Source organism: Mobula hypostoma, chromosome 31, assembly GCF_963921235.1.
Source record: "Mobula hypostoma chromosome 31, sMobHyp1.1, whole genome shotgun sequence".
Classification (NCBI taxonomy): Eukaryota; Metazoa; Chordata; class Chondrichthyes; order Myliobatiformes; family Myliobatidae; genus Mobula; species Mobula hypostoma.
The window spans coordinates 1,247,138-1,262,240 of record NC_086127.1 but is presented as its reverse complement, the minus strand read 5'-3'; the positions used below and the strand labels follow the sequence as shown (position 1 = coordinate 1,262,240).

General features: G+C 52.5%; 1 protein-coding gene across 1 annotated transcript in view; it reads left to right on the top strand.

Annotated features, from left to right (window-relative positions):
* The window catches only part of vps37c (VPS37C subunit of ESCRT-I), a 38,156-nt gene extending 31,042 nt beyond the window's left edge, over positions 1-7,114 (top strand). The window contains exons 5-6 of the mRNA XM_063036776.1: positions 2,785-2,867; positions 5,756-7,114. Of these exons, the coding sequence (XP_062892846.1) occupies positions 2,785-2,867; positions 5,756-6,580 (908 nt within the window). The 3' untranslated portion in view covers positions 6,581-7,114. The remainder of the gene's footprint in view (positions 1-2,784; positions 2,868-5,755) is intronic.
* The last annotated feature ends 7,989 nt before the right edge of the window (positions 7,115-15,103 follow it).

Genomic DNA, 15,103 nt, shown 5'->3' with positions numbered 1-15,103 from the left:
GACCTGAAAGCCGTGAGTTCGAGCCCCAGCCGAGGCAGCGTGTTGTGTCCCTGAGCAAGGCACTTAACCACACAGTGCTCTGCGACGACACTGGTGCCAAGCTGTATCGGCACTTGCCCAACATCGGTGTTGTGGAGAGGGGAGACTTGCAGCATGGGCAACTACCGGTCTTCCATACAATCTTGCCCAGGCCTGCGCCCTGGAGAGTGAAGTCATTCCAGGCGCAGATCCATGGTCTCGCAAGACTAACGGAGGCCTTTATTATTTTATTATAGAGAGGGTAAACACTAGCAGGCTTTTTCCACTGAGCAACACACATAAAAGTTGCTGGTGAACGCAGCAGGCCAGGCAGCATCTCTAGGAAGAGGTGCAGTCGACGTTTCAGGCCGAGACCTTTCGTCAGGACTAACTGAAGGAAGAGTTAGTAAGAGATTTGAAAGTGGGAGGGGGAGGGGGAGATCCGAAATGATCGGAGAAGACAGGAGGGGGAGGGATGGAGCCAAGAACTGGACAGGTGATTGGCAAAGGGGATACGAGAGGATCATGGGACAGGAGGTCCGGGAGGAAAGACAAGGAGGTGGGGGGGGGACCCAGAGGATGGGCAAGGGATATAGTCAGAGGGACAGAGGGAGAAAAAGGAGAGTGAGAGAAAGAATGTGTGTATAAAAATAAGTAACAGATGGGGTACGAGGGGGAGGTGGGGCATTAGCGGAAGTTAGAGAAGTTAATGTTCATGCCATCAGGTTGGAGGCTACCCAGACAGAATATAAGGTGTTGTTCCTCCAACCTGATGGCATGAACATCGACTTCTCTAACTTCCGCTAATGCCCCACCTCCCCCTCGTACCCCATCTGTTACTTATTTTTCCACTGAGGTTGGGTGGGACTGCAACTGAAGGTCATGGGTTGAGGGTGAAAGGTGAAAAGATTAAGGGGAACTCTCTTCGGCCAGAGGGCAGCGAGAGCCGCATGCAAGTTCGATTTCAACGTTTAGATTACGAGGACACGCAGTCCTCTTTTATTGTCATTTAGTAATGCATGCATTAAGAAATGATACAATATTTCCTCCGGTGTGATATCACAAAACACAGGACAGACCAAGACTGAAGAAGCGGACAAACCTGCATAATTATAACATGTAGTTACAACAGTGCAACAGTACCATAACTTGATGAAGAGCAGTCCATGAGCACAGTTAAAAGTTCAAAGTCTCTCAAATTAAGAGAAATTTCGATGGCTACATGGTATGGAGGGGCTGTGGTCCCAGTGCAGCTCATCCGGAGTAGGCATTTTAGATGATTCAGTGTGAACTCTACGGTCAAAGGGCCTGTTTCTGCGCTGTACTTTTCAAGGACTGTAAGGAGTCATGGTCACCCACTGCGACCAAGCAAGGCCCCAGTTTGCGACGATCACCTGTAGCACTGGTCTCGGACCTCTGAGCTCGAGAGAGTGGAATAGTCCAAGTGCCACTTCTTTTATTAAAAAAAAACTCGCCTCGCGCGAGTTTCACTTTCACCGCTGGACGCGAGGGGAGAATCCGGCGCCCTGCTGCGCTCCTTTGTCCGACCGTCGATGAACAAAATTAGGCCGGATGCCGGCCTGCCCTCGTGCGGCGATCGGCGCTCCCCAAGTCTTCCCTTCCATCGCAACGTTCGAGGCGATCGTCGGCACCTTCGAGCTCGTCGAGCTTCCCAACTGGTCAGAGTCGTGAGACCGGTCCGCTTCCCCGGCTTCTCCAAGGCCGGGAACGGCGGCGAGCGGGACGGGCTCCGGATTGTCTCGCTGCTTCACTTCTCGCCGGCTATCGGTGGCAAAAAAAAAAAGGGTGGCTGGTCTTTTCGACGCGAACGCAGTTTCTTAAAAACGGTTCGCTGTATGAAACGGCCTCCTGTCCCAGTTAAGCGGCGTGGCGTCCGAAACGAATGAAAGGAATTTCCTCGATTGGTTTTGCTTCTTCGTTAAGTTGTCCCACCCACCGACTTGGCCTTCACAGTCGTCTTTGGCAGGGGGAATTCCACAGATTCACCTCCTCCCCCCGGCCTGCTCAGACCAGCTCTATCCACTGGGGTACCTCCGTGTCCTCCTCCGAGCTGGTGCTGTCGTTCAGCCGTCCTCAGCAGAGCGGTCGGGACAGTAGAACCGAGGCAGCATGGTCCGGGATCTCCCGAGCATGGCGCCCCAGGCGGACAGGGGTCTCAGCACCTCCATCCGTCGAGGAACAGGGCGCGGTGCGAGGCCTGGCTTGGAGCGGCGCACGTGGGTTCGGGCCGGCTGTCCGCGGGAAGGCTGCGAATAAAATCGGGGGGAAGTTCGGGGGAGAAAATTTGCAAGGGGTGCTGCTGGGACCTGGACCCGGGTTGCAGGGATTAGATTTGAGTCGGTCACGACTTCGCTTCTCGGTGGGGGGAGGAGCCGGGGATTTGATCCGACGGACGGTAGCAGTGAGGCAAGGGCCAGCAGGATCTTTCCGCCGAGGGTCGAGGGTGAAAGGTTGGAGGGAGCGGCACTCGGGAGGGCGGTGAGAGCCGCCGATGGGCACGGGCTCGGCTTTACCTTCAGGGGAAGCTCAGGGAGGGACGTGGTGGGGGTCTGGGGCCACGGGTCCGGGTGAGGGTCGACGGGCTGATAGTTCGGCCGGGGAGTGATCGGCCACAGGCTCCGTTTCTGTGCTGTTGGGCTCCGTGTGGGAAGCGGGGTGGGGGGCAGGGGGTAGGATTGGGAGTGGGGCTGCGTCGGGCTGGCCCGGCCCTGAGGTGACGGCAGTGTGTGGGCGATCTCTCCGCAGACAGCCAACGGCAGCAGGCGGACCCCGACGGGCTGCTGGCAGTGCTGCAGGCCGAGGGGGCGAAGGTGGAGGCAGAGTCTGAGGTGAGTGGCCCTCCCCCCCCCCACCCCGCACGCACACACCAGCCCACTGCCATGCGGTCCTGCCCTGGCTGGGAGGGTGTTACAGGAGAGGGGACAGGAGTGTGTGTGTGGGGGGAAGGAGGGAGGGAGAGAGAGAGAGAGAGAGATAGAGATATATATATAGGGGGGCTCTTTATGTCTGGCAGAGGGACAGGGGACTGAGTGGGTGAGAGAGGAGCGGCCGTGTGTGAAGTGTGTTCTTTCTTCGTTAATCTTATCATTGATTTTAGAAAAAAGCATAAATACGAGAGGATAATTAGTTCAAATATAGAATATTAGAATAAGAATATCTTTATTGTCATTGTGGAACAATGAAACACAGTTCAGCAGCTCAATGTTTTGCAGCATGACAAAGAATATATACATAAAATAAACGCTAAAACCTCAGGAGTCCAGTCCAAAATTAATAATATATGGATGGGGGGGTAGGACTATTGCACACCTGCCCTTCCTGGAAGTGTGATGCATTTCGCTGCCGCCGTCTTAGGAGGGGGGCAGGGGAAGGGAAGGGGGTGTTATGCATTTCACTGCTTGTGGGCAGAAGCTGTTACGGAGTGTCTTTGTTTTCGTCCTTAATGCTCTGTATCTCTTCCCGGAAGGTAGAGGGGAAAACAGGTGATGCCCAGGATGAGTGGGATCCTTTGAAATACAAGTAGCCTTCTTTTGAAGTCTGCCAGTATAAATGTCTCTGAGGGAGGGTAATGTTGTGCCAATATCCCGCTCTGCTAACCTCACCATCCACTGCAAGTCCTTCCTGTTCTGTGCAGCTGGCAAACCACACTGCACAGCAATACGTCAGGAGGCTCTCTATAGTTGTCCGATAGAAGTTGATCAGCAGGTGGTGAGGGAGGAGAGCGTGCTTTAGCTTTTTTAGGAAGTAGAGCCTCTGTTGGGCCTTCCCCACCTGATAAGAGATATGGGCAGTCCAGGTGAGGTCAGCCGACATGTGGACGCCGAGGAACTTGAAACTCTCTACTCTCTCCACCTCTTTCCCGTATATGTGCAGAGCAGAGTGCTCGACGCGCTTTGATTTCCTGAAGTCTACTATCAGCTCCTTGGTTTTTGTGATGTTCAAGTCCGGGTTATTATGACAACACCATTCTGTCAAATGCTGTACCTCCTCCCGATAGTCTGTCTCATCACAGTCTGATATGAGACCTATTAGGGTGGTGTCGTCAGCAAATTTGACAATGGTGTTGGTGGAGAGCAGTCATGGGTGAAATGAGAATAGAGGATGGGGCTGAGAACACACTCCTGTGGTGTACCGGTGTTCAGGATGAGAGTAGATGATGTGTGTTCTCCCATCCTGACACTTTGGGGTCTGTTACTCAAAATCCAGTATCCATGCGCACAGCGAACTGCCAAGGCCCAGGTTGCTCAGTTTCTGCACCAGTATGTGTATGTGTGTGTATATATATATATATATATATATATGTGTGTGTGTGTGTGTATATATATGTATATCAGTAACAATATAAACTGAGATTAAGATGGATGTTGTCAAAATCATAGACATTGTTAAACTAGTATAAACTATATAATTTAAAAAAGTGAAAATAACAATTCTCCTCTGACCAGTTTGTGAAGAGAAAGGATAAAAACATTGGGTTTTAAATGACAAGAAAACAAAACCGCTCCACGATTTAAAAAAAAAGACAAAACAAAAAAGGGACTGGGTAGTCCATTTTGAGGATACGACCAAAAAAGAAAGAAAGACTTTCTGATCAAATCTAAAACTTGGGAAAAAAAAGATTGAACGAGTAGTAAAAGGTCGCCATATTTGCTCAGATTTAAAGGATGTGTGAAGTGTTATGTGCGAGAGGGAGGGGGACTGTGTGTGTCTGTCAGAGAGAGAGAGGGGGCGCTCCGGCAGAGGGGAAAAGGGGCTGTGTGTATGTGCGGCAGAGGGAGGGTCTCGCACTCTCTCGGAAATAAGGAAGGGCTGTGTGTGTGTCAGAGAGCGAGTGGGGTTCTGTGTGTGTGTGTGTGTGTGTGTGTGTGTGTGTGTGTGTGTGTGTGAGAGAGAGGGCGGCTCTGTCGGTGGGGAGAGGGGATGGGGTCTACGTGTGCCAGAGGGAGCGGGGCTGAGTGTGGATGAGAGAGAGAAAGTGTGTGTGCGAGAGAAGGAGGGGGCTTGGTGTATATTTGTTGGGGGGGGGTGTGCTTTTTATGTGTGCCAGAGGAGTGGGGGTCTGAGTGTGGATGAGAGAGAGGGGGCTGTGTGCGTGTGTGTGTGGGTGTGTGTCAGAGAGAGGAGCTTGGTGTGTCAGAGTGAGAGAGGGACTGTGTGTGTGTGTGTGTGTCTGTCTGTCTGTTAGACTGGGGGGAGGGGCGGTCGTGTGTTTCCCTGCTCTCGCATACTGGCCAGCGTTGGGTAACGTCCGGTGGGGTCTGGCACTGCCTGGGGCACTTTCTGCCGAACCGCTGTGCGGATTTCGTTCGTGGCTGGGGATGGGAGGGAGGGAGGGGTGTGTGGTTTCGCGCAGGCTGTCTTGGCAGCCGCCTACTCACTTGATTTGTTTTTCCTCCTCCTCCTCCCATCACATTCCCACCTCCCCCCCCATCCTCACCCCCCCCGAAACTTCCACTCCTCCTGATCTCTACGTGTGTGCGTGTGTGTGTGCGTGTGCGTGCGTGTGTGCGCGCGTGTGCGCGCGTGTATGCGCGTGCGTGCGTGCGTGTGTGCGCGTGCGTGTGTGCGCGCGCGTGCGTGCGTGTGTGCGCGTGTGCGTGTGCGTGCGTGTGTGCGCGTGCGTGCGTGCGTGTGTGCGCGTGCGTGTGTGTGCGTGCGTGCGTGTGTGCGTGCGTGTGTGCGTGTGTGTGCGCGTGCGCGCGTGTGTGTGTTGCAGGAACTGGCCGAGGCGTTCCTGGACGGGCAGTGCACGCTGGACACCTTTCTGGAGCGTTACACCGAGCAGCGCCGGCTGGCGCACGCACGCCGGGTCCGCGTGGAGAAGTTGCAGGAGATCCTCCAGCGCCGGGCGGCCATCTCCTCCTCCTCCTCCTCCTCCTTCACGACGCCTCCCCCTCCGCAGGATAGCCCTCCCCAGCCCTGCCGGCCGCCTCCCCCCCGGCCCGCGCACCCGGCCCCCCGCCCCCCCTCGGACCTGCCCTACGACCCCAACCCCAGCGAGCCGGGCCAGGCCCGGGACCCCATTGCCGTGCCCTGCCCCCGGGGCGCTCCCCCCTACTACCCTGCACCTAGTCCCCGCGGCTCCCCCGCCTTCTCCCGGGGCGCCCCCTCCTACCCGCAGGCCTCCCCCTCCTACCCTGCCCCCGGCCCTCGGGCGGCTCCCTCCTACCCCCAGAGTGCCCCCTCCTACCCGCAGGGCGCCCCCTCCTACCCAGCCCCAAGTCCCCAGAGAGCTCCCTCCTACCCCCAGGGTGCCCCTTCTTACCCAGCTCCCAATCCCCGCGGCCCCCCCTCCTTCCCTCCGGGCGCCCCTGCTTACCCCGGTCCCGGCCCCCGGGGTGACCCCTCGCGCCCTCAGCCCGCCCCACCCTACCCTGCCCCGCTGCCGCCCCCCTCCCCACACTTCCGCCCCCCGGGCCAGGGCCCAGCCCCGCCCTACCCCCTCCTGGGGCACCAGCTCCCCTACCCCTCGGTCCCCTATGGTTACCACCCCCCCGGGACCCCTCCCGGTTTGCCCTACCCACAGCCCCGCCCTTACTAAGGCTGTTCCTCCTCCCCCTCACCTCCCTCCCGCCCGCTCGCCGGCGTGACTTGGCCCCCCTCCCCCTCACTGTTGGCGTCTCAGTTGGTGAGGGTGGGGTCAGGGAACTCACTTTTTTTCCTTTCTGGTTTTTGGTAGTGGGGGGGTGTGGTTTATGGTGAAGATAGCAACTGTCCTTCGGGGGGTAGTGGCATCTTTACATTCCCCACCCTCCTTTTTATTTTTCTACCTGCCCTCTTACCGAATCCCTTCCCTTGCCCCCACTCGAATTGCACGCTGCCCTTAACTGGAATTACAGGGCGGGGTGTGAAGATCGAAGCCGCTCTCTGGCTCCTGCTCGGCGCGAAGCGATGCCTTGGTCCCACCCCTTCCTTATCCTTGCGTAACCGGGGACCCGGATCCGCCCGTTCCGGCTCCCCTCGTCCTCCGCTTGCCCGAAATCGCACCCGAATCCCTTCAGAGATCTATATTTAATGGAAAAGACGTACAAATTGACCATCTATTGCTATGTAACAGATTAAAATATTCTCTTATCTCGAGCACTTAGTGTGTGCGTTTTTGTTTGGGGGGGTGGGTGGTGAATTTTGGCGCAGAGCGGGAGACTCGCAGTCCCCGTCGTTCTCGTTTGCCCCCAGGAGGGTCTGCGGCGGGCAGCTGAGGAAATAACCCGCCAGTCCGAACAGGAGTCAGGATTCCGCCAGCTCCCATCGACCGGCCCCCGGCTCCTTGCCCTCCAGTCCACGCGTACTCGTCTGCTGTCCCCGCTTGAGTCGCTCCTCCGTCTAAAGGCTGATTTATACTTGTGCGTACTAACTTACGCTGAGGATCTTACCATTAATACTGTATTCTGCCATCATATTTGACCTGCCACAATGAACCACCTCACTGTTATCTGGGTTGAACTCCATCTGCCACTTCTCAGCCCAGTTTTGCATCCTATCAATGCCCTGCTGTAACCTCTGACAACCCTCCAGACTGTCCACAACACCCCCAACCTTTGTGTCATCAACAAATTTACTAACCCGTCCCTCCACTTCCTCATCCAGGTCACTTATAAAAATCACGAAGAGTAAGGGTCCCAGAACAGATCCCTGAGGCACACCACTGGTCACCAGCCTCCATGCAGAATATGACCCGTCTACAACCACTCTTTGCCTTCTGTGGGCAAGTCAGTTCTGGATCCACAAAGCAATGTCCCCTTGGATCCCATGCCTCCTAACTTTCTCAATAGGCCTTGCTTGGGGTACCTTATCAAATGCCTTGCTGAAATCCATATACACTACATCTACAGCTCTACCTTCATCAATGTGTTCAGTTACATCTTTAAAAAATTCAATCAGTTTCGTAAGGCACGACCTGCCTTTGACAAAGCCATGCTGACTATTCCTAATCATATTATGCCTCTCCAAATGTTCATAAATCTTGCCTCTCAGGATCTTCTCCATCAACTTACCAACCACTGAGGTAAGACTCACTGATCTATAATTTCCTGGACTATCTCTACTCTTTTTCTTGAATAAGGGAACAACATCTACTCTTTTTGTTGAATATTGGAACAACATCTCCAACCCTCCAATCCTCTGGAACTTCTCCTATCCCCATTGATGATGCAAAGATCATCGCCAGAGGCTCAGCAATCTCTTCCCTCACCTCCCACAGTAGCCTGGGGTATATCTTGTCTGGTCCCAGTGACTTATCCAACTCAATGCTTTCCAAAAGCTCCAGCACATCCTCTTTCTTAATGTCTAAATGCTCAAGCTTTTCAATCTGCTGGAAGTCATCCCTACAATCCCCAAGATCCCTTTCCGTAGTGACTACTGAGGCAAAGTATGCATTAAGTATCTCTGCTATTTCCTCCAGTTCTGTACACACTTTTCTGCTGTCACACTTCATTGGTCCTATCCTCTCACGTCTTATCCTCTTGCTCTTCACATACTTGTGGAATGCCTTGGGGATTTCCTTAATCCTGCTCGCCAAGGCCTTCTCATGGCCCCTTCTAGCTCTGTCAGGGAGGGAGGGAGGCTCTGTGAGAGAGAGGAAGGGGCATCTCTCTGTGCTAGATGGAGGGGGGGGGCTGTGTGTGTCAGACAGTGAGTGGGTCTCTGCGACAAGAAGGGGGCTTTCTGTGGCAGAGAGAGAGGGGTTAAGTGTCTGTGGGGCTCTGTGTGCATGGCAGAGCGAGTGGGGGTCACTGTGTGTGCGGCAGAGGGAGTGGCACTGTCTGTTGGAATGAGGGAAGGGTCTTGTGTATGTGTGTGTGAAAGAGAGTGGGAGTGGGTCTGTGTGTGTGAGAGAGAGAGAGGTTCTGTGTCAAACGGGGGGGGGGGGGCTCTTTATGTGTTGCAGAGGGAGGGGGGCTGAGTGTGAGGTGTGTTATGTGTGAGACCGAGGGAGGGAGTCTGTCAGAGGGAAAGGGAGAGAGAATCTGTCAGAGAGAGAGAGAGGCTCTGTCATGTGTGGCAGAGGGAGGTAGGTTTCTGTGTGTGTCAGAGAGAGACGGGGGGATCGGTATGTGTCAGAGAGTGAGAGGGGTGGCTCTCTGTGGCAATGACAGACGGGCTGTGTGTCTGTGCAGCGGGGGGGGGGCTCTGTGGGGCAGAATGAGAAGCTCTGTGTTACGTCTGTGTGTGTGTGGCTGTGTTTGTGAGAGAGAGGGAGGGGGACTGTCTGTGCATGTCAGAGAGAGATGGAGGCTCTGTGCGCGTGTGTAGGAAAGGGAAAGGCAGTGTTTGTGTGTATGTGTGTGTGAGAGAGAGTTAGGCTCTTTGTATGTTGCGTGTGTCTCAGAGAGAGAGGTGGGCTTGGTGTGTGGTGAAAGAGAGCGTTTGTGTGAGTGTCAGAGAGAGAGAGAGAGTGGGGCTATTGGTGTGTGTCAGAGTGAGAGGAGGACTCTGTGTGTGTGTGTACGAAAGAGGGAAAGACCGTGTGTGTGTGTCAGAGAGAGAGAGAGAGGTCTCTGTATGTGTGGCGGGGGGGGGGGGGAACTGAGTGTGGATGAGAGGGAAAGAGCTGTGTGTGGGTGTGTTATGTGTGTGTGTGTGTGTGTGAAAGAGAGAGAGAGAGACTGTCAGAGAGAGAGGGAAAGGGACAGAGAGAGGGAGGGAGACTGTCAGAGGGTGGGAGACTCAGAGAGGGGGATGGAGAGACTGTCAGAGAGAGAGAGGGAGAGAGACTCTGTGTGTGTGTGTGTGTGAGTGAGTGAGTGAGTGAGAGAGAGACGGGAGTCTATGTTTCTCGGAGAGAGAGGGGTGCTGTGTGTGTCTGCTTCTGGGCGGAGCCGGGATCAATGTCCTCGGGAGATTGTTTGCCAATGCTGTTGGGGAGGCTTTAAACTAATATGGCAGGGGGATGGGAACCCACGCAGAAAAGAAGAGGGAATTGATACAGAGACCAAATCTAGGTTAGTGAACCTGTGGCACAGATCCGTACCAAGCCATATAATTTAGTGGACATAACAGAAAGCTGGCTGCAAGGTGGAGATGACTGGGAATTAAATATCCAAGGGTGTCAGGTAATACGGAAAGATGTGAAGGAAGGCAGAGGAGGTGGTGTGGTGCTCTTGATTAGGGATGAGATCAGGGCGATTGTGAGAGACAATATAACATCTACGGAGCAGAACATTGAGTCCATCTGGGTAGAGATTAAGAATAGTAAAGGGAAAAAAAAAATCACTGGTGGGTGTTGTCTATAGACCACCTAATAAAAATATTACAGTGACAGAGACGATTAACCAAGAAGTAACTGAGGCTTGTAAGAACTGAACGGCAGTTGTCATGGGGGATTTTAACTTCCACATAGACTGGGTGAACCAGGTTGGTTAAGGAAGCCTTGAGGAGGACTTCCTGGAATGCATCTGTGATGGCTTTCTGAGCAGCATGTAGGTGAACCTACAAGCGAAAATACTATCTTAGATCTCGTCCTGCGCAATGAGACAGGTAAGATTAATGATCTTGTCGTCAGGGATCCTCTTGGAAAGAGCGATCATAGTATGACTGAATTTCACATTCAGATGAAATAGTTACATCTAAAACCCGTGTGTTATGCTTGAACAAGGAAGACTACAACCGGAGGAGGGAGGAGTTGGCTAATGTGGATTGGGAGCACAGGCTATTTGGTTGGACAGTTGAGCAACAGTGGAATACTTTCAAAGAGATTTTTCACAGTGCTCAACAGAAGTATATTCTAGTCAAAAGTAAGAACAGTAAGTGTGGGGAGAGCCAGCTTTGGATAACTAAGGAAGTAAAAGATAGTATCACATTAAAAGCTAATGTGTACAAAGTCGCAAAGAGCAGTGGGAGACTGGAGGATTGGGAAAACTTTAAAAAGCAACAGAGAACAACTGAACAGGAAATAAGGAAAGAGAAGAGTATGAAAGTAAATTAGCACAAAATATAAATACAGATAACAAAAGTTTTTATAAATATATAAAGCAGAAGAGGGTGGCTAAAGTCAATGTAGGTCCCTTGGCAGACGAGAAGGGGAAATTGATATAGGGTGATAAGGAAATGGCTGAGGCATTGAACAACTATTTAGTGTCGGTCTTCACGGTGGAAGACGCGTCTAATATGCCAGAGAAGGATGTTATGAATGAAATTGGAGGTGAGGACCTTGATAAAATCACTGCCACTAAAGAGACAGTATGAGCAACTAGAGGGCCTGAAGGTAGATTAGTCCCCTGGTCCTAATGGGATGCATCCCAGGGTGCTGAGGGAATTGGTGGAGGTTATAGTAGACGTGTTGGTAATCACTTATCAAAACTCTAGACTCTGGGCAGGTCCCGGTGGATTGGAAGACAGCAAATGTCACGCCACTTTTTAAAAAAGGATGTAGGCAAAAGACGGGCAACTATAGGCCAGTTAGCTTAACATCTTTAGTCAGTAAGATGCTTGAAGCTGTCATTAAGGAAGAAATAGCGAAACATTTAGAAAGGAGGGGTTCCATTAGACAGACGCAGCATGGATTCAGAAAGGGCAGGTCCTGTTTGACAAACTTACTCGAGTTCTTTGAGGACATAATGAGTGCAGTGGATAGAGGGGAACAGGTGGATGTCATATACTTGGATTTCCAGCATGCGTTCGATAAGATGCCGCACAAGAGACTTATAAATAAGATATGGATGCATGGAGTCGGAAGAAGTGTATTGGCGTGGATAGTGGATTGGTTAACCAACAGAAGGCAGAGAGTTGGTATAAATGGGTGTTTCGCTGGTTGGCAGTCTGTGGTGAGTGGGGTGTCGCAGGGGTCGGTGCTGGGCCCGCAGTTGTTTACCATTAACATTGATGATTTGGAAAAGGAGACTGAGTGTAGTGTAGCAAAATTTGCTGATGACACTAAACTGAGTGGAAAATTAAATTGTACAGAGGATGTGAAGAGTCTGCAGAGGGATATAGATAGGTTAAGTGAGTGGGCCAAGACCTGGCATATGGAATTCGACGTTGGTAAATGCGAGATCATCCACTTTGGAAGGAATAATAGAAGAGCAGATTATTATTTAAATGGTGAAAGTTTGCAGCATGCTATTGTGCAGAGGGACTTGGGAGTGTTTGTTCATGAATTGCAAAAAGTTGGCTTGCAGGTACAACAGGTTATTAAGAAGGCAAATGGAATGTTGTCCTTCGTTGCTAGAGGGATTGAATTCATGAGCAGGGAGGTCATGCTGCAACTGTACAGGGTACCGGTGAGGCCGCACCTGGAGTATTGTGTGCAGTTCTGGTCTCCATACTTGAGGAAGGATATACTGACTTTGGAGACAGTCCAGAGGTTGTTCACCAGGTTGATTCCAGGGATGAAGGGGTTAACCTATGAGGAGAGATTGACTTGTCTGGGACTGTACTCTCTGGAATTCAGAAGAATGAGAGGGGATCTTATAGAAACAAACAAAATTTTGAAAGGGATAGATAAGATAGAAGTAGGAAAGTTGCTTCCATTGGTAGGTGAGACTAGAACTAGGGGATATTGCCTCAAGATTCGGGGAGAAGGTTCAGGAAGGAGATGAGGAAAAGCTGTTTTCCCCAGAGAATCTGGTGAATCTGTGGAATTCTTTGCCCAGGGAAGCAGTTGAGGCTTCTTCACGAAATATATTTAAGATACAGTTAGATAGATTTTTACATAGTAAGGGAATTAACGGTTACGGGGAAAGGACAGGTAGATGGAGCTGAGTTTACGAACAGATCAGCCATGATCTTATTGAATGGCGGGGCAGGCTCGATGGGCCAGATGGCCGACTCCTGCTCCTATTTCTGATGCTCTTACGTGTCGGAGAGAGAGGAGCTTTGTGTGGGTGTCTGGCAGAGCGAGTGGGGGTCTCTGTAGGGTAGAGGGAGTGGGACTGTGTGTGTGTGTGTGTGTGTGTGTGTGTGTGTGTGTGTGTATGTGTTTGTGTCAGAGAGAGTGGGGCTCTGTGTGTGTGTGTCAGAGAGAGAGAGAGTGGGGTTCTGTGTGTGTGTGTGTGTGTGTCAGAGAGAGAGAGTGGGGTTCTGTGTGTGTGTTGTGTGTGTGTGTGTCAGAGAGAGAGAGAGTGGGGCTCTGTGTGTGTGTGTGTGTGTGTGTTATATGTGTTTGGGAGAGAGTGCGGCTCTGTGTCAGAGAGACAGGGAGGCTCTGCCACACATATTCTCCGAGTGTGGATGACAGGGAGGGGCCTGGTGTGAAGTGTGTTATGCGAAATAGAAGGAAGCTCTGTCAGAGAGAGAGAGAGGGTGGGAGGGAGGCTCTGCGTGTGATGCAGAGGGAGGGTGACTGTGTGTGTGCTTGTGTGTGAGAGATGGGGTCCTCTGTCTCAAAGGAGGGTTGTGTGTGTGTGTGTGAGAGAGAGAGGGCCTCCGTGTTAGAGAGAGGGAGTGGCTCTGTATGTGTGGCAGAGAGAGGGATCTTTGTGTGGATGAGAGGGAGGGGGCTGTGTGTGAAGTGTGCTATGTGTGACAGAGAGGGGGGGCCCTGGGTCAGAGAGAGGGAGGGAGGCTCTGTATGTGTGGCGGAGGGAGGGGGACTGTGTGTGTGTCAGAGACAGAGGGTCTATGTTTTTCAAAGAAAGAGGGGGGCTGTGTGTGTCAGAGAGTGAGGGGATGTGTGTGTGTCAGAGAGACTGGGAGGCTCTTCGTGTGTGTCAACGAGAGGGGATCTGTGTGACTGTGTGTGTGTGTGTGTGTGTGTGGCTCTGTATCTGTGGCAGAGGGAGGGGGACTGAGTGTGGATGAGAGAGTGGGGGCTGTGTGTGAAGGGAGAGGCTCTGTCAGAGAAAAGGAAGGGCTCGGTATGTTTGGCAGAGGGACGGGGACTGTGTGCGTGTGAGAGAGAGACCTTGTGTGTGTGTGTCTGGCAGAGAGATTCTCTGTGTGCACGGCAGGGGGAGGTGGGCTCAGTGGACTAGAGGGAAGGGGATTGTGTCTGTGTTTGTGTGTGTCTGTAGGAAAGAGGGAAAGGCCATTTGTGTGTGTGTGCGTGAGAGAGAGAGAGGGAGAGAGAGAGAGGGGGGCTCTCTGTGTTGTGTGTGTGCGCGTGTGTCAGGGGGGGGGCTCTGTATGTGTGGCAGAGGGAGGGGAACTGAGTGTGGATGAGAAAGAGAGAGAGGGACAGTGTGTGAATGTTAGTGTGAGAGAGAGGGAGGGGCTGTGTCAGAGAGAGAGAGAGGGGGACTCTGTGTCTGTGTGAGAGAGGGGTTCTGTGTGTGTGTGTGAGAGAGAGAGAGAGAGAGAGAGAGAGGGAGCTAGAGGGGTGGTCTGTGTATGTATGTGCATGTGTATCAGAGAGAGAGAGTGCGGCTCTGTGTGTGCTGTGTGTTATATGTGTGTGAGGTCCCCTATGTCAGAGAGAGAGGGAGGGAGGCTCTGTTTTTGTGGCAGAGGGAGGGAGACAGTGTGTGGATGAGAGAGAAAGAGAGGGCTGTGCGTATGTGTGCGTGTGTGTGAGAGAGAGAGTGGCTCCATGTCGGAGAGAGGGGGATCTCTGTGTCAGAGAGAGAGAGGAGTTTGTGTGTGTGTGTATGTGTGTGAGAGAGAGAGAGAGAGGTAGAAGAAGATGACTTATTAACTTCAAGCTCTCTGCATAATCACTCAAAGGGTTGATCTGCACCTGCATGTAACGAGAGCTGTATAACCCATTTCCTTCTACCCTAGGTCACGAACTTATGAATCACCCCCGCTGTGGACCACCGTCTGGAGGTCCAAGACGCCGACTTCTACAAAGGAGGGATCCATATCCTCCACGACCGCTGGACTAAGTGCGTAAATGTAGGAAAAATAAATGTGCTAGGTTTTCTAAAATTGACTCCTTCTACCTTAGGCCACGAACTTATCAATCACCCACAGTACCTTCGTGCCCTCTAGGGACAGTCGACAGCCAGGAGGACTGGCGGGTGGCCGATGTTGCGCCTCTATTTAAGAAGGGAACAGGGGGAAATCCTGGGAGCGGTAGACTCACGTCAGTTGTGGGGAAATAACTGATTAAAATTCTTTGGGCGAGGATACCTGGAGCATTTGGAAACCGGTGACCGAGTTAGGGAAAGTCAGGTGCGACCAGCCACTT